This window comes from Trachurus japonicus, chromosome 4 (genome assembly GCF_045865225.1).
Source record: "Trachurus japonicus isolate A0001 chromosome 4, Traja_1.0".
Classification (NCBI taxonomy): domain Eukaryota; kingdom Metazoa; phylum Chordata; class Actinopteri; order Carangiformes; family Carangidae; genus Trachurus; species Trachurus japonicus.
The window spans coordinates 11,719,276-11,745,780 of NC_140910.1; the positions used below are offsets into that span (position 1 = coordinate 11,719,276).

General features: G+C 43.2%; 1 protein-coding gene across 4 annotated transcripts; it reads left to right on the plus strand.

The window, feature by feature from the left end:
- Positions 1-301: 301 nt before the first annotated feature.
- On the plus strand, positions 302-19,311 carry cbarpb (CACN subunit beta associated regulatory protein b). Of its 4 annotated transcripts, XM_085773920.1 has the most exons (11): positions 361-429; positions 1,386-1,588; positions 2,532-2,604; positions 5,255-5,394; positions 9,535-9,596; positions 11,246-11,408; positions 11,833-12,004; positions 12,427-12,579; positions 14,112-14,349; positions 15,606-15,795; positions 16,963-19,311. In XM_085773920.1, exons 3-11 carry the CDS (start codon positions 2,557-2,559, stop codon positions 18,473-18,475), a joined length of 2,679 nt encoding a protein of 892 aa, XP_085630046.1. In that variant the 5' UTR covers positions 361-429; positions 1,386-1,588; positions 2,532-2,556; the 3' UTR covers positions 18,476-19,311. The 4 variants fall into 4 exon arrangements, with proteins under 4 accessions (XP_085630047.1, XP_085630050.1, XP_085630046.1 ...); XM_085773921.1 differs by lacking the exon at positions 1,386-1,588 and having other exon boundaries at positions 302-429; XM_085773924.1 differs by lacking the exon at positions 1,386-1,588 and having other exon boundaries at positions 353-429; positions 2,532-2,608; positions 5,258-5,394.
- Positions 19,312-26,505: the final 7,194 nt, after the last annotated feature.

The window sequence follows — 26,505 nt, forward strand, 5'->3', positions numbered from 1 at the left end:
ACCGCTTATTTTCTCCAGCTCCATATGTGGTTTTAAAAAGGTAAAACAAATAATAAAAATAATAATAAAAAAAGTTTAATGTATTTTATTCTATAATAGGGAAATAGGCCTACATCAAACAGTGGCTAGTTGAAAAGAGTGATAAATTTCAGTTCGTATTGATTGTGTTGACTTGACACTGTGCAGCTGTGGGGGCTGACCCCGAGCATCTGGATCATGTTGAGAAAGCCCCTTCCAGTCAATCAGCTCTGCCTCACTCGTTGCGTCACGTGGTGTGCCTCTGACTGGGGTGGTGGGCGTGTCTTAAACAGTGGGGTTTCATTCATAAATACTTTTAGCTTTAAAAATCCACATTAAAGTGTTCACGGAAGAGTTTCCCGTTATTGGCTTTGCCCCTCCACCCCTTCCTGGACCGGGCTGGTTGAGTAGGTGAGTGTTTCCGTCGCCTCATGCCTGCTGCCTGCCTGCTTGTGCAGCCAATTCAAATCGTGAGCTTCCCTCTGTGTCGGTGTCACCGGACTGATGAAAATCATGAGCGCCTGTGAATTATCAAGATGGTATATTTATTAACCTCGCCGCGCTGATCGGAGCAGGCTACAGCACAGCTGCTTTTCATCCATCAGCTTTTAAGTTTGCAACCGGCTTCATTTCACCACGCTGTGTGATGTGATCTAGTCTTTCAAAAAAAAAAAGAAAAAAGGAAAGAAAAATGTACTATGAGCTAAACCGTAAGGAAACAGCTGCCAGTAGCTGTGCTCATCATTTGTTGCGGTAGCGAGCAATAAGAAGAATGGTTCTTTTGTGTTACCATAATAAACAAGTCATGATACCGCGTTCAACAAACAATGGACCATCATTGAGGTAATGATTGTAGCCTATAGGATGAAGTGTAAAACGCAGCCATAGCGTATGTGTGATGACACTAATGCAGCTGGCATGCTACGAAATTTTGTTAAGCATATGACTGGATACGGCATTATTGGGACACCCATGTCTCACCATCTGCTCAGGCTACTAATCAATACAGCAATCTTCAGGGATTGCAACACCACACAAGTAAGCAAATGATTGGCTGACTAGATTTCTATAGCATGCTTTCATAAATATGTTTATTTTTCCCTCTGTTTTTTATGCTTACCATAGTTATGTGTGATCATGTCTTCCTTTAATGAACACAGTGAGATCCTGATGCTTGAAATTCTGTGTCATTCTATATCATTCCATATTTACTTTGATCATCGTCATGGGAACAGACTGTATAGGGTACCCTGTGTGTCTTTGATGTGCACTCTGTTGACTGCAGGCCCTTATGTAATGTAAAACTTATCCACACAAACAACTGAATAATTAAACAATCATTCTGCTGTATGTACGTTTGTTACCAGCCATGCAGCAGCACCGCCGCCCTGTTGCTCCCAGGCCAGTGGGCCAGCCCTGAGGGGGAGACACACTGCTGCTCGGGCTCAGTCGGCTGGGTGGGCTGGAGACAGTGCTGAGGATGCAGCAAGGGAGCTGAGGAGAGCCACAGCCTGACAGACACACACAGACACACACATCCAGCTGCTGCTGCGCACTGCCCTCCGTCTGGGTAAGGCTACTCGGTGCTGGTAGAAAGCAGGATGTGGGTATAGACAGTGATGCAAAGGAAAGCATTCTGGTCAGCGCCTGATGGTGTTTCCTGTAATAGTTTTCATGCTCGAAACGGTAGATGCAGGGAATTTTAGACGGGCTGGCAGCGAAGAGCTCAGCAGTAGCTTACAGGTTGTAGTGCTGCTGAAGTTGACTGCTGCAGTGGCTGGCAGGCAAGCAAGCAGTGCTGAGTGCTGCTGGCATGTTGCTTCTCCCCTGATGGGTGAGTAGATCTATCCAGGGTCCGTGTGTGTGTGTGTGTGTGTGCGTATGTGTGTGTAGGCGTTTGGTGCAGCAGCAGCAGCAGTATTAATGGCTATGATCTGTAAGAGCGAAAGCATCATATCAGCAGACGTAGTGGAACTCAGTTGCTGTTTAGTAAGAGCTGGTGTTTCTCCTTGTTCTCTCTGTGTGTGTGTGTGTGTGTGTGTGTGTTCATGTGTGTGTAGCTACTTGTGCGTACTGTGTGGAAGATAAATGGGCTGATGAGGAATTATGGCTGATGATTTACAGGCAAGATGCTCACATTTGCATCTTCTGTGGGATTCAGCCGGCGCATGCGTCCAAGCACACGCCGTACACACGCACATTATGTTTCTGCCTCTTCTTGCAGTCTTTCTGGGCTGTTTAAGATGCAATAAGGTTTTTCTGCTGCAATGTGCATTTTCTAAGATATTATATAAGTGTCCATTTGCTACGTATTAGTGGGCTGCACTGAAATGCATTATTCTGGGTATAAAGAGAAGTTTTGTTTTATGTTAAGATGCGCAGTATGTCTGGATTTCCTAACACAGATAATCCGCAGTATCTTTGGTGGTTAACTCTGTGATTTGATTAACAGCACCAGTAACAGTCATTTCCTCTGTGTTTGTGTGTGTGTGTGTGCATGTGTTATCTCTCAGGGGGACTCTCTAGTCGGCCTGGACCATGAGCAATGAGTCTACCGTCTGGAACATCCTACCAAAAAACTCCACAGTAAGTCTGCCTTTCACCACTGTCTTATTCCCCAACTTCCTGTGTGTGTGTGTGTGTGTGTGTGTGTTTGTGTGTATCCAGCTCACCACCAGAACCATACTTTGCTTCATTTTCTTTTCAGGCCGATTGACTGGCTAATAGAGAACATCCTGACCTGGACCTGAAATAATTAAATCTCTGATCTAATCTCAGCTTTAATTTCCCCTCGCAGAGAAATTACAGTGTGACGTCAGACTCCAGCGCTCATTAACACTTGCTGTGCGTTCTCCATCGTAGAATTCAGCAAAACAACCGACCTTTAAGATCCTTACTGTCATATTCACTGTCTGATATCTTTACCATTTCTTTGTAGAACTGACTTGACCATTTTATCAATTTAGTTATTTATTATTTATTCCCTGATGATTAAGTTTGGCATAGCTATCAGTGAGCCACTTACTGTAGTCTGTACTGTCATCAAGGACTCATTTTGAAAATGTATAAGGGTAGATAGACTATATTATCAATAGAAATACGTCTCTGGTTTGGTAGCAGGTCATTTATGCAGCAAGTTACATTCATGTGAATGTTTGTAGTGATAGCTGTCTGTCTGCATTTTGTGGATTTAGGAGATTTGGTAACCCTCATAACCATGACATAACAGCTGTCATAAACATCAATGAATAGTTATGACAGCTGTCGTTAAGTGTCATTCGGTAAGTTATGTCACTTTTAATGCAAAGTTGACATTGTTTAAGGATGTTTTTGATCTGACAACTTGACATAAAGACAATTTAAACTGTCATAGTAGACCTAATTGCCAAACTTTAAAAATTATGTCAAGTTCTCATAACAAGGACATCTCAAATAATGTCAACTTTGCATCAAAAGTGACATAACTTACTGAATGACACTTAACGACAGCTGTCATAAGTATTCATTGATGTTTATGACAGCTGTTATGTCATGGTTATGACAGTGTTATGTCAATCTTATGAACACCTATTCAAGTAAAGTGTTACCGGAGAGGGAGATTTTAAGATGACTTATCTGCTTTTGATGAAAAATAACATGTATGTTATTATTATTATTATTATTATTATTATTATTATTATTATTATTATGCAATGGTAACTATTGAGTACTGTCTATTGAGATGGAAATAATAGAAATATTAGATGTTAAGTGCTGGTGCTCTTTGTGTGGTTAACCCACCCAGCTGCAGTCCTCCCACTGAGACACCTCCCATAGCTTAAGGTACACTGTAGACAGTTTAATAGCCCTGGCACTTATTGATTAATTGCACTGTTGCATTTATAGATTCATTTTAGGCAGGGCAACCAACCAGTGGGGCTAAATCAATCTTTTGAGCTGTGTGGTGTTACTGGAAGAGTAAGAGATCTGCAGGTCTAGTCCACCGTTGAGGTGCCAGGCATTTCATGTCACAAACCCAACGTCTGTGAATCTCGTACACTGAATCTGCAAAGTGCATTCTCATGCGCAATTATGCATTTTGGAGCAGTTTCCATTAACAGGTATGATTTGCTGCGATGACTTTTTTTTATTTTATTTTTTTACCTCGGGTTCTGAAGAGAAATCAAACTTTCCACGTTTCATATGCAGGCTTGTTAGCCAGAATAAGAGTGAGAGGTGAACATTTTGAGTGAGCCATGAGCTGAGAAAGGAGCTGCATTAATCAGCAGTGAGTGATGTCAGTGCTTTGATGTTTGCGTGGGAAGCTCTTCTTTCTTGCCCTCTCACTCTTAAACCAGTATACAGTATGTATTGTCCAAATGCAGAACAGGAAGCACACCTACCTCACCCCCTGTTATCTACTTCACTTCCCCTCACTGCCTATGCACAAATTTAGAAATAATAATTTCATAATTCTATCTATCTATCTATCTATCTATCTATCTATCTATCTATCTATCTATCTATCTATCTATCTATCTATCTATCTATCTATCTATCTATCTATCAGAGATGGACAGAGTACTCAACTCCGGTACTTGAGTAAGAGTACAAATACTACTGGTCAAAATTTACTCCGTTACAAGTAAAAGTAGCTCAGTCGACATGTTACTCGAGTAAGAGTAAAAAAGGTACTTAAGTATCCAAAAGTACATGCTTTTAAATTTACTTTACTGTAAGTAAAAATAAGAGTAAGAGTAAATTTCTTATTTTTCACATCAATGAATTACTATATTTTTTTCTAAATTAATTTAAGGTGCTTTTAACTCTTGTTTCTGAGAATTCACTATTTGAAACCATGGGTTCGGGTTTCCTTCTTTGACAAACACAGCTTGTGTCCAATAGGATTTTAGAAAAAAAAAAAAAAGAGCAGACCTGAGTACTTTTCAGCCTTCCTAGAAATTAACTTGAGTAAAAGTAAAAATATTTGTCTTGGAAATGTATTCAAGTAAGAGTAATAAGTACCAAAGAAATCTAATACTCAAGTAAAGTACAAATCCTCTGGATATGTACTATAAGTAACAATAAGTACAGTACTCAAGTAAATTTACTCCATCACTGTCCACCACTGCTATCTATCTATCTATCTATCTATCTATCTATCTATCTATCTATCTATCTATCTATCTATCTATCTATCTATCTATCTATCTATCTATCTATCTATCTATCTCTAATGATATATATTTTACCTCAGGAGATCCCATTTGAGGCAGAGGAGCAGCAAGATGGCTATGTGCTCCTCCTGGTGATCCTCTCCATCCTCCTGGTAGGAGCTCTGATCTTCATCTCTGTCCTCCTCATCGCGTGCCGTCGAGGAGGGCAATGCTGTGACAGGTGAGAGGCAAAAATGGTGTGTTAGGCATTTTGGCAACTCAGGGCTGATGAAGGCTGCACAGTTACATCACAAAAGCCCTGTCATGAATTGTTACTGTAATGATTAGTTCTGTGCCTCAAAGCTGGTTCATTTAACTCTATGGCAATTTCAATGCTGTAAAATGTGTTGCATTGTTGTATTGGATTTCATTATAATATAAACTGTATAATTCCTGGTGGTCCCTGCAATTCTCCAATGATGGCGTTAAAAAAAACACAATAAAAACAAACTCGACAACCCTGAAAATTTGCACACACTTAAATTAACACTACTCCCACGAGGGTTCAACCAAAACTGAATATGTTCCAGTCTGCAGATACTGATGCAGAGTTTCACAGCAGCCTGTGTACATACCAAACAAACACACACACATGTGCTAGTTTGCAGTGATGGGAATAACGGCGCTATACTTTTTTCAGTAACGAGTAAACCAAAGAGTTACTGTTTCCCTCATTATAATGCCATTACCATTACAGACAAGAACATGTGCCGTTACTTGACTCAAGAAGTCCCGTCACAAAATAATACAGCTGTTTAAGTGTACGTTATACACATTCTTTTTTTCCATCAACTTGCTAGAAAAGGGCCTTTTTATCTGGAACTAACCAACTCACTCAGTATTCCTCCGCACAGGCGGTTAGTTGGTTAGTTCCCAATAAATGGGAGCTTAGGGTGATGGTTAGGGGGTTAAGGGGGGCTAGTCCAAGCCATATTATAAAAAAATAATGTGATGGTTACTTTTCCTGGTAATTAGTTACTTTTATAATGTAGTAATTCAGTTACTATCTTAGTTACTTTTTAGGGGAAAGTATAACTAATTACTTTTTTAAAGTAATGTGCCCAACACTGCTAGTTTGGTAACACTTTACTTGAATAGGTCATAAACATCAATGAATACTTATGACAGCTGTCGTTAAGTGTCATTCAGTAAGTTATGTCACTTTTGATGCAAAGTTGACATTATTTGAGATGTCCTTGTTATGAGAACTTGACATAATTTTTAAAGTTTGGCAATTAGGTCTGCTATGACAGTTTAAATTGTCTTTATGTCAAGTTGTCAGAACAAAAACATCTCAAATAATGTCAACTTTGCATCAAAAGTGACATAACTTACCGAATGACACTTAACGACAGCTGTCATAAGTATTCATTGATGTTTATGACAGCTGTTATGTCATGGTTATGACAGTGATATGTCAATCTTATGAACACCTATTCAAGTAAAGTGTTACCCTAGTTTGTTAACGCCCAGAGGCATCTTTTCCTGAGCTCACGTGCTGCTGTCATTTGAAGATAAACCGGTCCAGCCGATTGAATGTGTACTCTTACATAATAGGGCTCATTCTAGTTGTAAATGACTCTAACCTGCTCCTGTTTACTCCAGGTCCAGTGATGCATTAAACAAATTAAACCACCTTTACAATGAAAGAGAGAACAGTGTAGTTGAAGTAAATGCTCGGTGAAAAAAAAAATGCAACTCTCCTTATGAAAGCATTTGAATGCAGCACAACATGGACCATTCACTCATTAAAAGTGTCAGCGACCTGAGTGTCAGAACTCTCGGGGGGGCTGTTATGATATTACAACTTGATGGCAGCACATTCAATGCTCCATTCATTGGGGTGGTGTAGTGTGGGGCTGGTGTGTGGGGGGGTGGAGCTAATCCTAGCTGACAGTGGGCAAAGGCGGGCTGCGTGTCGTGACAGGTCATAGAGACACTCACATTCACACCTGTGGCCACTTCAGAGTCTCCCGTTAAAGGGATAGTTCACCCAAAATTGAAATTTCACTTATTATCTACTCACCCTCATGTGGACTAAGGGCTGGGAGAAGTTTCAGAGTCCTCCGTGGCTTCTCTGAGTTACAGGGGGTCTCGGCGTAGCAGTGTGCATGTCAATATAACAGAGATAATAATAATAATTATTGTATGTATACCAACTGTCTTCGTAACAAAAAGACACACCAAAAAACATCCAAATACCTCCATGCTGCTCGTATGTAATGTCCGTCTTGTATTGAAGCCCCGAAATGCGAAATTGTCCTGAAAAAAATTAAATAAATCTATATTTCAAGCTTGTTTTGTAGCGGAAGCTTCTCAAAGCTCCTCTTCCCAGTTCGTCAAATTTGACAAACCGGGAAGAGGAGCTCCCGCTACAAACATATTTGAAAAATAGACTTATTTCATTTTTTTCGGGACAAATTTCGTATTTCGGGGCTTCAATACAAGACGGACATTACATACGAGCAGCATGGAGGTATTTGGATGTTTTTTGGTGTGTCTTTTTGTTACGAAGACAGTTGGTATCCATTTGGAACTGTTATATGGACATGCACTGCTATGCCGAGACCCCCTGTAACTCAGAGAAGCCACGGAGGACTCTGAAACTTCTCCCAGCCCTTAGTCCACATGAGGGGGAGTAGATAATTTCAATTTTGGGTGAACTATCCCTTTAACCTAACGAGTATGTCTTTTGGACCGTGCCTGAGGAGAGAACCCTCACAGGCACAAAGAGCATGTAACCTGCTCTTTGTGCCCCAAGCCCGGGGTTCAAACCCAGACCTATTTATTTGTCATTCATCCGTGTTCATTCAGCAGTAACATGGCATCCCTCAAGTTGCTCCGTCCCTCTCCACAGCAGCACACACAAGCTTGTACACTTGGATGTAGGAGATTGCGCCAGCTGGATGCAGATAAACAGAGAGAGCAGAGGCTGAGCCGTGAAAAGGCGAGGCTTTGCCGGGGGAGAGCAGGAGGAGAATCGGGCAGACTGGTACAAATGATGAGTGTAATGAGATTTCATAGCAGCCATCGGCGGTGATTAATCTAGCGTCTCAACCCAGCCCCGTGTGCACACGCCGAATACACACACAGACGCTGAATACACACACACACACTCACACATACACATACACTCACATACAAGCTGGGGAAGCGAGGAGCAACAGAGGAAATGAAAGACAAGAAGAAGCACAGATCTGAGAGGATGGAGAAATCCCTCAAGTCACTTAACACCCACCCCCACACACACACACACACACACACACACACACACACACACACACAAAACTCAGCCCTGCACAAAGAAATCAGATGGAGAAAGAGCTTTCAGTTTCTTTCTTCTGCTTCATCAAGCAAATCCTGGGCATGGGATTTTAAGAAGCAGTGTGGAGGATCGACAGCTATTAAAGATGTTTTAACAGGAGGGTTGGGGGGGGGGGGGGATCAGTCACTAAAAGAATAATATACACTCCATCCCTTAAAGGGATAGTTCACCCAAAATTCAAATTTCACCCATTATCTACTCACCCTCATGTCAACTAAGAGCTGTGAGAATTCCTCCGTTCCTTCTCTGAGTTACGGGGGGGTCCGTGCAGCAGTATTTGTCCATATAATGGTTGTGAATGGATACCAACTTTCTTCGTCCAAAAAGACACACCAAAAAACATCCAAATACCTCCATACTGCTCGTCTGTAATGTCCCTCTTGTATTGAAGCCCCGACATGAGAAATTGTTCCGCCGAGTGAACTGAGACACTGGGAGCTTCCGCTACAAACAAGCTGCTGCACGGACCCCCCCCGTAACTCAGAGAAGGCACGGAGGACTCTGAAAATTCTCACAGCTCTTAGTTGACATGAGGGTGAGTAGATAATGAGTGAAATTTGAATTTTGGGTGAACTATCCCTTTAAGCAATAGCTATGACCATTATTGTATATTTCTCTCTGTGCATGCAAGAGAAACATGTAGTCCAATAAAGCACCATGCTTTATCCACCACACAACAGCACGGTTCACGAGGTCCCCTATGGCCCTGAAGGTTATCTCGTTACTGGCAATGATTTAGGCACTCACTGATGACACAGCCAGGCAGCTATTTAGACAAACGGCACAGTGGATAATCAGTCCCGATGGCCTTGTCTGTTGCCTGTTGACCTGTGTGTGTATGTTAACTCCTGCCGAACAGAAAGGTCAAACAGCAGTGCAGCTGATCGCTGCGGTCGCCGGTGTGGCTGTCCGAATCAGCAGGTCCTGCCGGATGAAAGACAGACTTCAGGGGTAATCATGTCAGAGTATTGATCTGAATGTTTCCGTGTGCCCCAGGGCCAGCGATGACCCCGAGAAAACCAACACCATCTACGTGGAGGAGTCTCAGCCCACCCATGGTAAGAGAAAACTGGACAAAGTGAAAGAGACGTGGGGTTAGAGGAACAGAGAAAGAGGGGAGGAGTAATGGAGACAGGGAGGCTGAGAGGGACTGGATTGATGGAAGCAGGGATATTTTTATAGCATCAGCACAAATGTGTAATGTCTATTCCATTACTGTATTGTGACCTCAATCCAATTAGTTTAAGTAGCCATAACACTCCTGGAACACAGTTTGATATTTTGGGACCAGTGTTTGTACTTCCCCACTGAAACCTATTTATTGAAAGGCAGCATCAGTTTGGCATGCAACTGCTTTTGTAGGTCTTTTTTTTTTTTAATTGTTCCTGTCAGCAGTTTCCATATTTTTCACAAAGGGGACTAAACATTGAAGTTTGACTTTTATTATAGTTAGTGATGCAGACTGTATTTTACAGTATGAGGCTTCACTTTAGATGGACTATGAATTATTCTGGGACATTTTAGTCCACACTGTGCAGTTGAAAGATTGAGTTGAAACTGTACTGACAAACTTGGACTTGGGACATTATGGTCAGTACCCAGAGTCACTATTAAAAGGGCTTATGACAGACCATTGATTGGGCTATAGTAATCCTATAATATTTTAGAGAAACATGTTACCTCGAGCCACAGTACTGTCAAAACCAGACAAATATTGCAAGCTGCAAGTACTTTAAGCTAGGTGCTAGTGCTACATTAACATGCTACCATGCTCATAATGGCAGGGCTAACCATAGACATATATACATCTATGGGGCTAACATGCAGATGTTTAGCAATAATTGACCCTTTGCTAAGCCCCTCCTACAAACGGCTACTGTCCAATCCTACGTTAGCAACCATAACTACGCACAAGAGGCAAGTCAGTTATCTTCACTGCATTATTGAACCATGTAAGCATGCTTACACTTATTAGTTTTGGGGTATTTGTACATAAACCAAAGTATTAGCAAGATAGAAAAAGGGTAATAGGAATGTGTGTTGCTACAGGTAAGCTACACTATGGTTATTGAGATTTTTTACAGAAAACCACAAATATCAACCTCATGGGGATGGTAGACAAAAAGTCAAGGGACCACCAAAGTCAGTAGGTTTTCTTATCTAGTAATTATGAATATCTGTATGAAATTTGGTGCCAAACCATTTTTTTTAATGTTAAGATAAGAGAACACGTATTAGCAGGATTCATCCTCTATGGACCATGACTGTTTTTAAGACTTTTCGAGGGAAACTAACCAACTAGGGTTCGTAACCACTCCAAATGGAACCAATCATGATTGAGTGATCAAATTTGAAGTAAAAGTTTGGCTGGTACAATTAGTTCAAGATGGATTATAACCCTGAGATTGCAGACCTCCAGGGCATTTTTAAAGATATTAAATATGTTCATTATACAGCAAAAAAACAAGGTATAAAGAGAACCATTGTTCGAATTTTGAGGTGAATGTGGAGAATCATTGCACTCCAAAACCACAGAGTTAGCATAATGATAATTCTGAACACACCTACTTTAAATACATTACAATACAAGTACAATACAAGTAAACTCTAAGTGCACTCCAGTTTTTCTATGCTATCACCTCTTAATTCTCTACTTAATTGCCCATCTCTTGTCTTCTGTTATTTTTTTTCCTATTTCACTGAGCAGAAATCACCATCAGGGTGGATGAGTCAGACTGCCTGTCAATGGCCAGCTCTCACGACCAAGAGACGGAGCGCTTCCTCTCCACCGGCACTACAGGCCGTCGTGTCTCCTTCAATGAGGCTGCACTGTTCGATCATGGCAAGAAGACCCAGGAGAAGGGCCGCAGGTTAGAAAGCCACCTCATACACCGAGGCCGACTTTTTACGTTTTCAGCTCTCATTAATGTCCATACACTCCAACTTTACTGCTTTCTGTGATCAAACGTTGTACATATCTGACTGTGTCCAATCCACTTGTATGTTAGTTTAGGGCTAGGGATTAATTCATAATGCATTATGGCTACATGGATGTGGATACAAAGAGCTCTCACCCTTTCTCATTATTTCACTGCCCTGAGCCTGATTCGCAAATTCTTCCGAAGCAATTATTCTCCAGGGCTCGATGCAGAATCCAGAGTAATTGTGATGAGTTTGAAGTTGGATATTTCCCCTTGGCTTTTTGTCTCTTATGCAAGGAGAAGCTATGAAACCAATGTCTCAACTCGCGCAAATTTTACAGCATCTCTTTGTTCTTTGTGTGCTCCATCCCAGGTACACTCTGACCGAGGGCGACTTCCACCACCTGAAGAATGCCCGCCTCACACACCTCCACATCCCTCCCCCGGCCCTGAAGATCGTCACCATCCATGAGTGCGACTCAGCCGAGAACACCATCACCATGACAACACGCCCTGTCGCTAAGTCAGCACTTTCCATCTTCCAGGTGACGGCCTCGACCTGCCATTTGTCCTGATGCATCATTAGCCTCGATCGGGGGCCAATTAGAACATCAATCACTCGGGTCGGGTCAAGAAAATGTACCAACCTAATGTACCCAAACACAGCGATCGGGGGTTCCCTTTATGTGCTCATTTCAACAGAGCCTGCATATTGATTTCACATTTAAGTGAGGCTATTTAATCACTGGTACTGTCAGCTGAACAGGGAATCTGGACTGGAAAAACTTACCTGAATACTGCACCTTAATGTGAAAACATACTTTACAAGTGTAGCATACAGACTGCAGTACACTGTGATTGCGTGATACCTAATTGGAATTATTACCAAGGATTTGCAGAAAACAAGCACGCTCGATAAATGATTCACAAGGGGTAAAAGTGAAGCTTTGTGTGTTCTTTCTTACAGCCAATGCTGTGTCCCCTGCCACAAACAGCATTGACCAGCCTGAGTGTCAATCCCAGCTGTGCCCTCCCTGGAGATGCTCTCAACTCTGTGGTGGACACCAGCTTCAGCGAGAACACTAAAGCGCTCGGCACTAAAGAGCCTAGCTCCAGCTCGGTAAGCAATCTCCAGTTACTGCAAAACAAACAATATTTTTTAAAGTTTTCACAATGATTGGGATTTTCTTGAAAAGCAAGGCATTAAAAAACATGAGTGCAAAAAGAGCACTATATACTGAGAGTGCCTAAAGGCAAGGCAAGGCAATTTTATTTGCATAGCCCATTTTTACAAACAGTTTGTCTCAAAGGACTTTACATGACATCATAACAACATCCTCTGCCCTTAGACCCTCACTGAGGAAAAACTCCATGGAAAACCCTTTTAACAGGGAAAAATTGGAGAAACCTCAGGGTGAGCAACAGAGGAGGGATCCCTCACCCAGGGCGGGCAGATGCGCAATAGATGTTGTTACAGACAAGAAATCAGTTTTATAGCATAGAATATGCAAAACATGCAAATGTTAACAAGAGTTGACGAAGATCTCCTGTAAAAGGTTCATGTTGACATCAGTGGTACTACACAAGAGTAGCATCGAGGTTAACATGAAGTTTAACGGAAAGTTGCTGCGTGGCGTATAACTGGAAGAGAGTGGGTGAGTTGTTTTCGTCTCTTTTCAATAGAAACCAGGCTAAGCTAACAGATGTTTGATGCCTTGTATTATGTGCTGGGACCCTGTTTGTACTGTCTATGACGTTTGTTGCTGTTCTGAGCATTATTTGTGGCTATAAGTGGCTTTTTGATCAGTGGCTAGTGGATCCGTATACTGCGCTGTTTGTTATGGTGCGGTCATTGCTAAAGTTGCTACAACTGGAGAAGCTAGAAGTTAGCAGACTACATCTCTCGAGGGGGGGTCTAACTCTGTGTTAAGGTGCGTTGGACCATGGGTTAGACTTACGCCGGAATATCCCTTTAATCATTTGTAAATTGATACATTTTCTTTGGCTTTTTTTTTTGCCTTTATTTGATAGCACAGTGAGATAGACAGGAAAGGGGGAGGCAGAGAGAGGAGGAATGACATGCAGGAAAGGTCTGCCCGATGCGGGATTCGAACCGGGGACGTCTGCGTTGAGGACTGTAGCCTCCTCTGTTGCTCACCCTGAGGTTTCTCCAATTTTTCCCTGTTAAAAGGGTTTTCCATGGAGTTTTTCCTCAGTGGATGTGAGGGTCTAAGGACAGAGGATGTTGTTGTGATGTCATGTAAAGCCCTTTGAGACAAACTGTTTGTAAAAATGGGCTATACAAATAAAATTGCCTTGCCTTGCCTTGCCTTGCCTTGCCTTGCCTTGCCTTGCCTTGCCTTGCCTTGCCTTGCCTTGCCTTACATGGCGGCCGCTTTAACCACTGCGCCACGCACCGCCCCAATTGATACATTTTCTTAAGTCAGCCAGTCAGTGCGCCAAGTGCCAGCCAAGCACTGAGTCATGGATATTAGAGGGTCACAGAGCCCGAGGGAGGACCATCAAGAGTGATGGCTGATGGGTAAACAAGAAAGCCTGTGTGGAGCATCACTGTCAGGGAGGATTACACACAGGCCACTAGTCTTGGCAGGTTTTCGTTCTGACCATGTCTCTCTCTCTCTGTCTGCCCAGATTGAGGTGATGGGAGCGGGGCCCCAGGGCAGAGGCAGCAGTGTCAGTGTTGGAGAGGGGGCCGTGGTGGGTAGCGGCGCCCCTCCAGCTTGTGCCGGTGCGGGAAGCCAGGGGCCCATGTTGCAGTTCTTCACTAAACTGCGGCGCCATGCTAGTCTGGAGGGGGCGAGTCCTTACTTCAAGATCAAGAAATGGAAGCTGGACAGCAGCCAGAGAGCCTCGAGTCTGGACACCAGAGGTAATGGATCCTTGAAGTGTATTTCTGTCGTATTATTTTAAGGAACAATCTGTACCAATGCAGCACAGAAGTGAAACAATTCCCTTTTGTTTCCTTTCCATCATCATACCCGGGAAAATAAAGTTATTCTGTTCATAATACCTTTCTATGTATTTGTGCGTTTAGTATGATGTTGTTTTATGCTGTGACCTGTTGACTGTGAAGCACATTGGTGCAAATGCTCTTTGCTTTTAAAGGTGCTATATGAATAAAATAAATTAAACTTAGTATTTTTGGCAGTATCATCTCGTGGTAAATAGATAGTGGTTAAGCGGGGGGCTCCAGCAACCAACTGTGAGATGCCTCTTGGCTGCGAGGAGTCGGATATACACTCAGACACACACATACAGGACAGATGGCTCAGTGACGCAAGGACTGGTCTTTCCAAATAAATTGAAGCCCCTGAGTGAATCCTCCCTGCCGATCCCCTTCATCCTATATACACACACACTTCTCTACTGCTCCTCTTTAGACTCAAGTATTCTATCATGCTAGCGGACCAAAAAAAAAAAAAAGATCACCAAATCCCCCCCTGAGACCTCAACAGTTGATGGAGGCTTTCTTGTGAATTAAAGGGATAGTTCACCCAAAATTCAAATTTCACTCAGTTACGGGGGGGTCCGCGCAGCAGTTTTTGTCCATATAATGGTTGTCAATGGATACCAACTTTCTTTGTCCAAAAAGACACACCAAAAAACATCCAAATACCTCCATGCTGCTCGTCTGTAATGTCCCTCTTGTATTGAAGCCCCGACATGAGACATCAGTGCAAATCACGCGAGATTTGCACTGACACAGGCAGAGCAGTGAACTGAGACACTGGGAGCTTCCGCTACAAACAAGCTTAAAATATAGACTTATTAAATTTTTTTCTGAACAATTTCTCATGTCGGGGCTTCAATACAAGAGGGACATTACAGACGAGCAGTATGGAGGTATTTGGATGTTTTTTGGTGTGTCTTTTTGGACAAAGAAAGTTGGTATCCATTGACAACCATTATATGGACAAATACTGCTGCGTGGACCCCCCCGTAACTCAGAGAAGGAACGGAGGGCACTGAAAATTCTCACAGCTCTTAGTTGACATGAGGGTGAGTAGATAATGAGTGAAATTTGAATTTTGGGTGAACTATCCCTTTAAGTCTCACTTCACTCGTGCCTGCTGTTACACAACCTGTATAACGCGCTGCTCTCTCCCCATGTTTGGTGCGAGCCAGGCTCTCCCAAGAGAAGGCAGTTCCAGCGCCAGCGAGCGGCCAGCGAGAGCATGGACCAGGACGACAATGACGCACATCACATAGACCTCATCCAGTACATCGCCCGCACCCAGGACGTCACCTACCGGCCCAGCCAACCCACCACACGCCTCCTCTCCCCTCCCTCTACACCACCCCCCTCCCTCGGCAGGTATCTTTAATTCCCTTGCCATTCATCCTGTCCACTGCTTTGCTGCCTTGCACTCATTTCTTTACAGCAGCCAGAAAATGTAGTGATGATGACAGACAAGAAACCATTCTCCACCACTTTGCCTTCGTTTAAAAAGTGGGCTTTTATGAAAGCACGTTGCAAAAATTTGTGTCTCGAAATGTTAGTCCAATGAAAAATGTCTGTGTGATAAACACACAGTCAGATAAACTCTCACACTGAAAAATATAGATAGATAGTAATATAAAACATTATGGTTGAAACTGCCCTCTCATTGTTGCTAGATTAATTGTTTTGTTATGACATTTAATTAGATTAAAACAGTCCATGCTGGCTAACTGTAAATACTATTCAACTATGATTTGTATGCTGTGATCCTTTTAAACAAGAGTCCTTTCAAAACCAATTTCATGTTTTGAAGCCAGATGGAGGGGATTCCCAAAGTCCACTTTTTCTAGGGGAGTGGAGTGGAGAATTGGGACACAGGGTTTATATCTGGCATAGGAAACCATTCCATCGCTGACATGGTCTGATAAGGTCAAGATGTCCGCAAAAGTGCAGGGGTCACTGTGATTTTGTTATTTTAAGTGTGCAATTACAGTAATGCAGATTATTATGTTATACAACACAAATAACTTCACTACGTATCTTCTTATATAACTATTTATTTTCTTTCTCTGATAATTAGATTATGTTAAATCTGTATTCCCACATATTTCCTGGTCCAGTTGTTTGTTGTTGAAAATACAAGCACTGTCTGGGAAGCTGCCATGAGCTAAGAAATTTGATGATCCTGGTGCTTATTCACAGTTTATTGCTACTGCTCTCTCTCCAGTGACGCTCCATGCGGTATGCATTCTTTAAATTTGCTGTCCCCAGTTAAAGCAAGGGGATTTCTGAGAATTTTCAAGCACAATTGTTTTCATTATTCAGCTTTTACTGACCCCAGTTTAAGGACATGCAACAGCAGCCATTGCTAGTCATGAAAATCATTCTGTGCACTGTCAATACAGCCATGTCACTGATGAATGTATCGGAGTGGATTCTCTAACACTGACACTTGTTGTACATGTCTGTGTTTCTCCTCTTCCTTCCCTCCTTATTTCTTTCATTTTATCTCGTCTCTCCGTCCCTGTGTGCACACTACAGGGTAGAGGTAGAGGTGATGGTGGAGCCCCACAGCAACCATGGAGGACCAGGGGTGATTGGCTTATCCCCTGATCCCCAAGATGAAGCACTGAGCCTGGCAAGAAGGGAAGGTGCTGACCCCTCAGACCCCTCAGACCCCTTAGATCCCCAGTCACTTTACAGAGACATCTGGACCCTCCGTGCATCACTGGAACAGTACGCCGCCTCCGATCAGAGCAGCAACAACGACAGGAACTCGGTCTGCAGTGATGCCGACAGTGTTTGCTCGCTGGGTGGACGCACAGAGACAGAAAGAGGAGGGCTCCCCAGCTACCCATCGCAGGATTTAAAGGATGAGCCAGATGGTGGAGAGGATGGCAAGGGATTTTTGTTGTATGCGGATGAGGGGCCGGGGATGAAGGAGGGCAAAAAGAGGAAACAGGAAAGCACAGAATCAGAGCGAGGGAGCGGCGAGGGAGAGTCAGGGACTCGTAAACTCCTGCAGATGGACAGCGGCTATGCATCGATAGAGGTTCCATCTCGAGGTCCGGAAGACCTGCGGCTGTTTGGGAGCAGCAGCATCAATGGCAGTCCCAAAGACAGGACAGCCCACGAGAAAAGGCACCACTTCACCAACGCAGGGCGAAGCGGCACGATCGGTGACAGCTTTGAGTCTCATCTCTTCGAGGAGGAGCCAGAGGATGAGTCGTTGCTGGGGGCCAGCGGAGGAGTTCCCGTAGAAACAGATGCTGGTTCACTAAGTTGGTTCCCATACGGCCAGATGCTCACACCTCGAGAGGCTGCGCAGCCTTCGCCTCAACCACCGACGCTGCACCGGCGAGACTACAGCATCGACGAGAAGACAGACGCATTGTTCCACGAGTTCCTCCGCCATGACCCTCAGTTCGATCAGCAGGAGTCGCCGCTACGGAAACACCGGTCTCGAATCCACCTCCGCAAGCAGTGGCAGCGGCACAAGCAGTGGAGTGACCCCGGTGTCAGACACTTCCATTCCTCCTTTGAGAGACAACGGACCCCGCTACGAAGGGGTGACAGTGTAAACTACCCACTGGACACAAGCTACCACAGCACTCTGCCACGCATTGTCAGCGCTCCAGACGAGGAGACCAGCGACGGGACCGGCAGTGCTCCTGACACTCCAAAGCTAGAGCTTACAGCCGTTGAGGATGGAGGTAAGGACAGGGAGCAGGGCATCACAGTCAGGGACACGGAGGACCATCCACCTCCTCATCCGACCAGGTCAGAGAGAGATGAAGGGCTAGGCGAGCACCCTGACCTTCAGGAGGACACCAAACAGTCAGGACTCCCCCCAGAGCCTCCGGAGCGCTCGCCCCCTCAGCTGCCCGACTCCTCGGGCTACGGCCCGCAAACCATCACGGCAGAGCTCACAGACAAAATGACCGCTAGCCTGGATGAAAGACTGTACATGGGCCTTCGCAGGACCAGGGACACAGCCACTGAATGTGTGACGGTGACGGCAACACATGCTTCTCCAGACCACAGCCCAGTGTAGCAGGGCTCCAGTCGTCCTCCTCGTCAGCCTCACTCCTGCTGATACACACTTTTTTTTTTTCCTGTTTGATTTGTCTTGCCTCGGTTTTAATGTCTCTCTGTATACAGCTTGAATGGTGTGATCCAGACCCATTTAGAAACAATGGAACATATGCTTTAAATCAGTCCACAATTAAACATTTATTCTCAGATTTTAGATACAGTTGTTATACAGTTAGAAATTCAGACAGTCTCTCTTTATGCCCGTGAGCATTACAAAACTGTTCAGTGTTGCCATTTTAAAGTGAAGAAATCAAAACAATAGATGAGCTAACATATCAAAGCTAATGGTTTCGGTAATAACTGTTTGTCCATTGTTTTTTTTTCAGTGTCTGTAATTTTTCTTGTCTCAGTTTTCATGTCTCTACTGCTGTCATTCCTGTCTCTGCTCTCCAGTAAGAGTAGGTGAAGCTGAGAGCCAGTCTGGCCTCTGTACTTGCTGATCCACTGTGAAACCAGGTGCTATTAGAAAATGAAGAAAGCTACAGATCTGGTACCTATCAGCCCTGTGATCATACGTTACTGGAAGATAAGTCTTTTATCGTACTGATGAGCTAAGAGATTCGTTGAGATGTTATAATAAATCAAAGCTAGGAGTCCAATTTTACCTGGATGTAGGCTTCCTGGATTATACAGACCTATCCAGAACAATATGTGGCTTCGACGAGATTCCAAAATATGGAGCGGGTTACTTCCACAGAGCTGTTCAGACCAGTTATTTAGATCAGTGGGTCCAAACCTGGGGGTCAGTATCCCCCAATAAGTCACAGAAAAGATCTGAAGGGTCATCGGTCATCAGTCATCGATCACAGTGGCGCCGCCAGCCGGAATCCTGTACGCACTGTGCGTACAATTTTTTTCATAGGTGGAAAAAAAAAGAAGCAATTTTGTTTATTTTGAGCGGGTGTGATAAAGACGCTTGTTGTTTGTAACAGGCTAAACGTGCTGAGTTCATTGATTGTTAAACCAATCAGTGGAAGCCTAACGTAAAAGCCAGTGATTGTCGTTTACATCATGTCATCTGTCTCTTTTTGATTTCTGGCGCCTATTACACTACCGCTATGTGATGATTACGCCCGGTCCAGTATAGAAATGTCAAAAAGACAGTTGAGCCTTTTCCAGGCATTTAAAAAAAAAAAAGAGAGATCCAAACCCACGATCACAAACACGCAGCAGAGCAGCGATAATGAAGGTCTCTCCTCTCTAGCTCCAAACTCACTCGTCTGCACCGCGATTATGGACTCATAAGTGCCGATTCCAGGTTGAGCCCCCACTGGGGGAGCCTCGGCCCATCAGCTGTGTGTCTGTGGGTATGTGTAACCCGTATGTGTGTAGCCTGTGTGTGTTAATCTCTCACGCGCTCTGTTAAGATGAATCAACACAAACCGCTGCAGAGCGCGAGCCTGGCACAGAGGTGCGCGCTCTGGCGCATCTGGCACAGTCGGTTAACGGCACCGAAAGGAAACTGGCTCCGCTCCGCGGCTATTTCGCGTCCGACGTCTATGTTAAGCACATGTTGTTATTGATATTGTAGCGTCCGACCCGACGTAACTACAACAACATAACACAAACTTATCTGACAGCTCTCTCACTTTTTCCTCTGCTCCTCCTCACTCACCTACACACACTGTCTTCCTCACACTCACCCCGGCCCCTCAGCTTCTCATCCAACCATACCCTACCTGCCCGTACACATTCACAGTCAGTCAGGAATCACACAACTTAAACATCACAACAACATTACTGCGGGGTCGCAACAATATTTTCAGTTGTGCAGTATATTATGACAAGTCCCATTGCTACGTGGCATGATGGGCACAGCGACCCCCCCCCCCGAAAAAAAAATTGTTGCAGCCTATTTGCCGTTTCTGTGCGTACATTGAAATTGAATCCTGGCGGCGCCACTGATCGATCAGATATGAATAAGGCTATAAATGATGTCCTTACCCAATCAGGAGCAAGTGACATAGATTTCCCGCCAACATTATTTTTCACTCAACATACAAGCTATTGTAGCGGTTGCTCGAAGCATTTAACTTAACTGTACTGTTAGGTCAGTGTCATCCATGATTGTTACTTATTTTTGGACTTTGAGCTAAGGATCTAGCTGGCAATGTAGGACAGTGACATCATCATCCCACCTCCAACCAGTCAGTTGTGTCAAGGTCAAGGTCCGAAGAAGAACTGAATGTCAAAGCGAAGACATTGCTTCATTTTTAAGGGGCTACAAGCCAAACAGGTTGGGAACCACAACACGGAACACCAAAAAGGTTTCTCCAAGTGTGATTAATTTTGAAATCTTTTGATTCTCCTTACCAACTGGTCATGCTGTCTTTGACCTAAACTGCTTCTCTATGTGACAATTGTGGGGTTTTTTATTCATTGGTTTAATGAGTTGTAATATATTTTTGTATTGTCTGCATTGCTTGAATGAAAACTGACAGCATGGCGGGTTTGAAAAGGACAGCACTCTTCGCCAACAGACAGAAACTAGCAAACCAGACAGCCACTAGCTCTCTGGCATGGTGGCTCTTTATTAGTCGCAGATGTGATGATATATGACATCATGAGCTACTCTTACAGTACTCTTACTCTAAAAGTAGCTCTGGGCATCACTGACACTAAAGTAAACTCAGTCTGAGTCTACAGCCATGGGGTGGGCAGTTACATTAAAGCCATTAGACAGGATGGCTGCCCTCACAAACCTTTGGTGTTTATTGAATTTATAAGAAAAGGCATGCTTTCTCGTGCATGGGGCTCCCAGAACAGGGTTTATTTGTCCACATATGACATTCTTGTTTTCCCCTCCTCTTCCTCTCTTCTCCTGAGAAAGTTGACAGTGTAGTAGATGCCTCCCTCGGGGGCTGAGGACTTCACTTCCTGCCAGCTTATAAAACCAAACTGAACAAAGACGTTATTTGTAGTTAAATCCACTTTATTTTTTCTCTTGTTTGGCTTCCTCTGCGCGATTATAACAAAGTGGTCCTGCCATTCAAATGAAATCAGCACATTATGTAGAGTGGGGAAAGAACATCCTCAGCAGCAGCGAGAGGTTGATTGTAACCCAGTTTTGCTCATGAAATCTTATTCTCAGAGGGGCTGTCGGGCTTTTCCGTTTCTCTCTTGTGCAGTGCGGGAAGCCACTGCGGAATGATGGTGTTGAATATTAATAATAACAAGAGAAGGGAAGTCTTCTTTTCATCCTCTCTCCATTTTTGTGTTCTTTGAGGCATTTACTGTGCGTTAAATTGACGGGGTAAATAGAAAATCATGGAGGGAAAAAAAAAACATTATCCTCCTCACTTTGTTTGGGCACAATGATGATGCTCTTTCCAGCCAGATTAGATCTTTCCACTGCTGTGTGGCAGTAGTCTCCTCTTGTGGCTCAGTGGACTCTGAGGCAGAGGCTGCATCCCTCATTAGAGGAGCAAACACTGAGATGAAAAGAGGTGAGCTCAAATGAGGAGTACAGAGGATAGTCTTTTCTTTTTTTGGTCTCTTTCATGTTGCCCCTCTGACACACGCTGAACCATTATGTCACCATGAAGAAACACAGTGTATATCAGCACAATTTTGTGCAATTAGATTCTTTTTATGTTGGTGCTAATCAGCAGGAAGTAAAATACTTGTAATCCCCCCTCTTAGTTATATGGAGCGGATGTGTCCTTGATGGTAATAAATACTCAGCAAATTCTGACAGTTCTGGGGGAAAGAGGAAGACAGCTGCGTTTCCCACAGATCAAAAGTCAAAATTTCTCAGAGCTGAGTCAATGCGCGATGACAACAGTACAGCAACCACAGCAATTCAAAGAAAAAATGGCCATAAAGGTTGATTATCAATCAGTACATTTGTACAGAGATTCAACTGTGTATGAAAGCACAACGTCACAGGAGCTAGACTAAATCAATATCCTTCATTAGGCTTAGACAGATACTGTATCACTGGGGACACTGTGGTAAATGGTGTTTGTATAACCAGTAGCCTGTCAAATGCATTGATGCATCGCTGTGTGTAGGTCTGCACGAGAGTTAACATTTTAGTACAAATTTTCATGTTTTCTCAGACTTACAGTACAAAATGATCAAGTCCATAGTTAATGCTCATTTGTTCAAGGCAGAAGTTGAAATATTGGTATGACTAGAGATTTTGTATTTTATGGAATCCACTTTTAAGAGTCATGCTAGGATGCTGTAACTGATGAGATTTTGTGGGATTTATCTCTTTGAAAGTAGAAGTATTTCTGTATTCCTTGCTTGTTAGTAAACTGCGTAATTTCTCAAAGAAAAAAAGGTGAGCTTTCTTAAACTTTGCTTTGTTGATCCAAATCTATTGAGCCTTGAGGGACCAAATCATGAAAAAAATGTGTTATTTTAGGGTTGTTTTTCAATCTGTGAATAAATGAATGAAGCAAAAAGTTTCTAACTCGCCTTACTCCAAGTAAATGGTTGTTAATCAAGGTGTGGTAATGAAGTGCAGGTAATCTTACCTCTCATGAATCTCATTTCATTTTTCTCTTTTACTTAGGCATATATTGATTTCTTGCCTCTCCTTATCATGTCCTCTAAATAAACTAATTGGAGACGAGAGACAAATCAAGCCTGTGATCTACAAAGGAAACATCTCACACCACTACTTTCCTCTTCATACTTGTTAATCTAGCCCCTGATCTGTGCCTTGCAGGGTTTAGAAACAGTTTAGAAAAACAGGCAATGGTGAAATGCTAATTTATCACACCAGGTGATGAAAACTATTGGAACTAGCAATTAAGATGTGTTAAGTAGGTTATGGGTTTGCAAGGCATGTTGTCAGAAATCAAGTGTTACTGATTATTGTTGAATGGCTACAGTTTTACGGACACAGTCAGACTCTCCTTGGACTGAAACCTTCATGACGTCGTGTTCACATCAGAAAAGATCAAAATAGTTGTGTAAAAAAAGAAGCCAAAGAGAAGTCCATACAGACACCCACCACTTCAAGTCTAATAGATGTGAGAAAAGGGGGTGTCTGAAGTTATTCAACATCTATCAAGCAGATTTGATGGAACATACTATATCGCCTTGTTAAATCTATTGACAGACCAGAATAATTTGAAACAGCATTTTGCAAAGAACTGAACTGAACTGAAAGAATGAATCAAATAATTGGAGGAAGTAAAAATCTGGCAGGATGATTGTGCTATAGTTGAGAAGTTGAGGGATTGGGGATTCATGCTCTGATAACTGTGAATACAATAGTTTGGACCAGTGTGGTGGAGCAACCAGCCAGAGCTGCCACCCACTGAGTCACACTGTCCCCTTGTTAGTGCCCTACAAACTATTTTATGAATCTTTAGTTACCTTCAAATACCCTTAAGACATTTCTCAAATGGTAGAAAGGAAAAGGGATTCACCTCTATCATCTAATCAACAAGATAACACACTACCAGAGGTTGCAGTGACAAACTACTGGAGGCGCAGCTGTGAAGAAATGCGTGGGTTTGAGCACTGTGTACAGTAAGAGAAGAATCCTTTGCATCAATCTCCACTACATCCCTGTTTAACCAATATGAGAGAAAGTGATGACAACAGATTGATTCTGATTAATACAAAGCTCCACTCCTCCTGTGATGGAACAGACTTGTCACAGTAGAGGCCACAGACTGCCAAATCAAAGTCTGCAATAAAGCCAAGCCACCAATCAAAACGATACATCAAAGTCAAGGTGAAGCGAACTGCAGAGTGCTGGTGGATGAAATGGAGGAGACTGCAGGGAGGAGAGCAGGGACTGCTGCTGCTGCTGCTGCTGCTGCTGCTGCTGCTGCTGCTGCTGCTGCTGCTGCTGCTGCTGCTGCTGCAGAGAGGAAAGTCACGAGCACATAGAACAATAACCAACGTGAAAATATGTAAGGGCGACATGGTAGTGCCTTATAATCATATTCTTGTGACCAAAATATTGCAGCTGTTGTTTATTAAAATGCATCGTAATTACAGTAGAATAGTCATTGAAAGATAATTTAATATTCTTAAAATCAATGCAGAAGAAAATGTAATCAGACAAGCGATGAGAAAAGTGCTTATGTAAAAACAAAGACTTGACAGTAACAGTGTGTGTCTCTCTGCCTTGAGCTGTATTGTCTCATTTATTCACTTGTGAAAATACAGGTTTCATTATAGCAAATGTACATGCACTGTGAAATAACTGCCTATGTCTATTGCTTCAGTACACGTCACTTTGCACTTTATACTACAGTCAGAACAAATTACATTTCTTCAGAGTAGCTAAGGTGGTGGCTTTAGGGAATCTGACAGTGAGGTTTTCTTTTTTTTTTTTGGAAGAGAGGGGGGCAGCCATGGCTTCAGACTGCCTCTCTGTCTACTGTGTTTCACTCTTTTGCATCACCCTCAGCCTTAACCTCATGACTCTTTGTTGTCTGTCAGCCAATCGCTGGGCCAGACACCACGACAGTCAGCCAGTCGGGTGATTGGAAAGAGGGTTAAATGCGGCATTAAATCTCAATATGAATTAGATTATGCATTATTACGTACCGGTAGTTCTGTCTTGTAGAGGGTCTCCACATCAAAATCAAATTCAAGTTCCATTCACATATTGTTGCATTGAAGTGGAAATTTTCTAATCTAATTCTTCTATAAATATACACGATTTCCCATAACCCCAGTCCAGCGTAGATGAAAAGTCATGGCCCTGACAAAACAGAGCCATGAGCGACTCAAGGGACTGTGGCAAGCACAGACATGTTTTTAATAACAACAGTGTTAGATGGAAAAAGGTGAGATAAGACTGTTGGTGAATGAGTAATGTGTTGGTGAATTCTCATGAGAACTGTATTGTATTTTTTATTTTTATTTTTTTGTTTGCTGACATTAATCGTTTTACTTGAAGTTAGTTAGTGATTGATTTTTCTTTTCCAAGGATGAAATATAAGGCTAAAAGAGATTAGAATTTGTTGTGGAACAGCTGCTATAGCCCATACAACATCAGCACAGGGATCTCTATACCACCGCTGTGGGGGCTGAACTTGTAACCTTGTGTGTACAGGAACTCCCTTTAACCAATATCCATTCAGACAGGCAGACAAGCCACAAAAAAAACACAAATTCATATGAATTATTAAGCACTTCAGCTGTCGCGGCTTGTTAGTTTGGCGCCGTTACATCACTCCACTTAAGTAAACACTAACTTATTCAGGCTGCTCCATTCATAACTTCACTGTTACTCATACTGTCTAGAACCACAAACAGTGATGGCGACGGTGTTCCCTGTTTTATGGCCTTGCTTCACACGCCCGCCCACACGTTGCACATTTCAGGTCTACCTTACACACATGAATGAACACACATTTGCCTCCGCAATCCCCCTGCGCCTCTCCTCCACCCCCCCCCCCCCTCCTGCTCTGTCTCCGACGTCATACGGCTGTGAGAGAGATGCTCAGTATTCAGGGATGTTTCTGAGAGGAAAACCCCATCGCTCCCCTCCCCTCCATTCACCACCACCACCACCTGCTCCTCTGTTCCCCCTCCGCCCACACACTCCCCTCCTCTCCCGGCTCACGCGCTCTCACTCTCTCTCTCAGCAGATTGCCTTTTAAGAGATCAGCTCCAGGTGCTGTAGAAAACGTGCAAGAGGTGCCGATGACTGGGTTCCTCTTTGCTCACGATTTGCCGGCTGTTCTGTTTCTCACTTATTATACGCTATAATAAATACGCCGCTAAAAGCTGATAAGTGTGAAATAACATTGACTCAACAGGCCTTAGTATTAGACATCTACAAAGCCAAAGAGCCAAAAATGGGCCTCACTACTAGGGAATTGTTTTGTGAATTGCACAGGAAAATGATTGTATTTTTTTGTACTAGTTCAAATATGTGTCGCTTCTGACTGCGGATATCAAAGACATGATTTTTCACTCCTTCACCAAACAAGAGTCAATTAAAGCATCTCAACTTGAGAGAGAAAAGGAGGGGAACTATGACTGATAGATGCAATAATAATAATA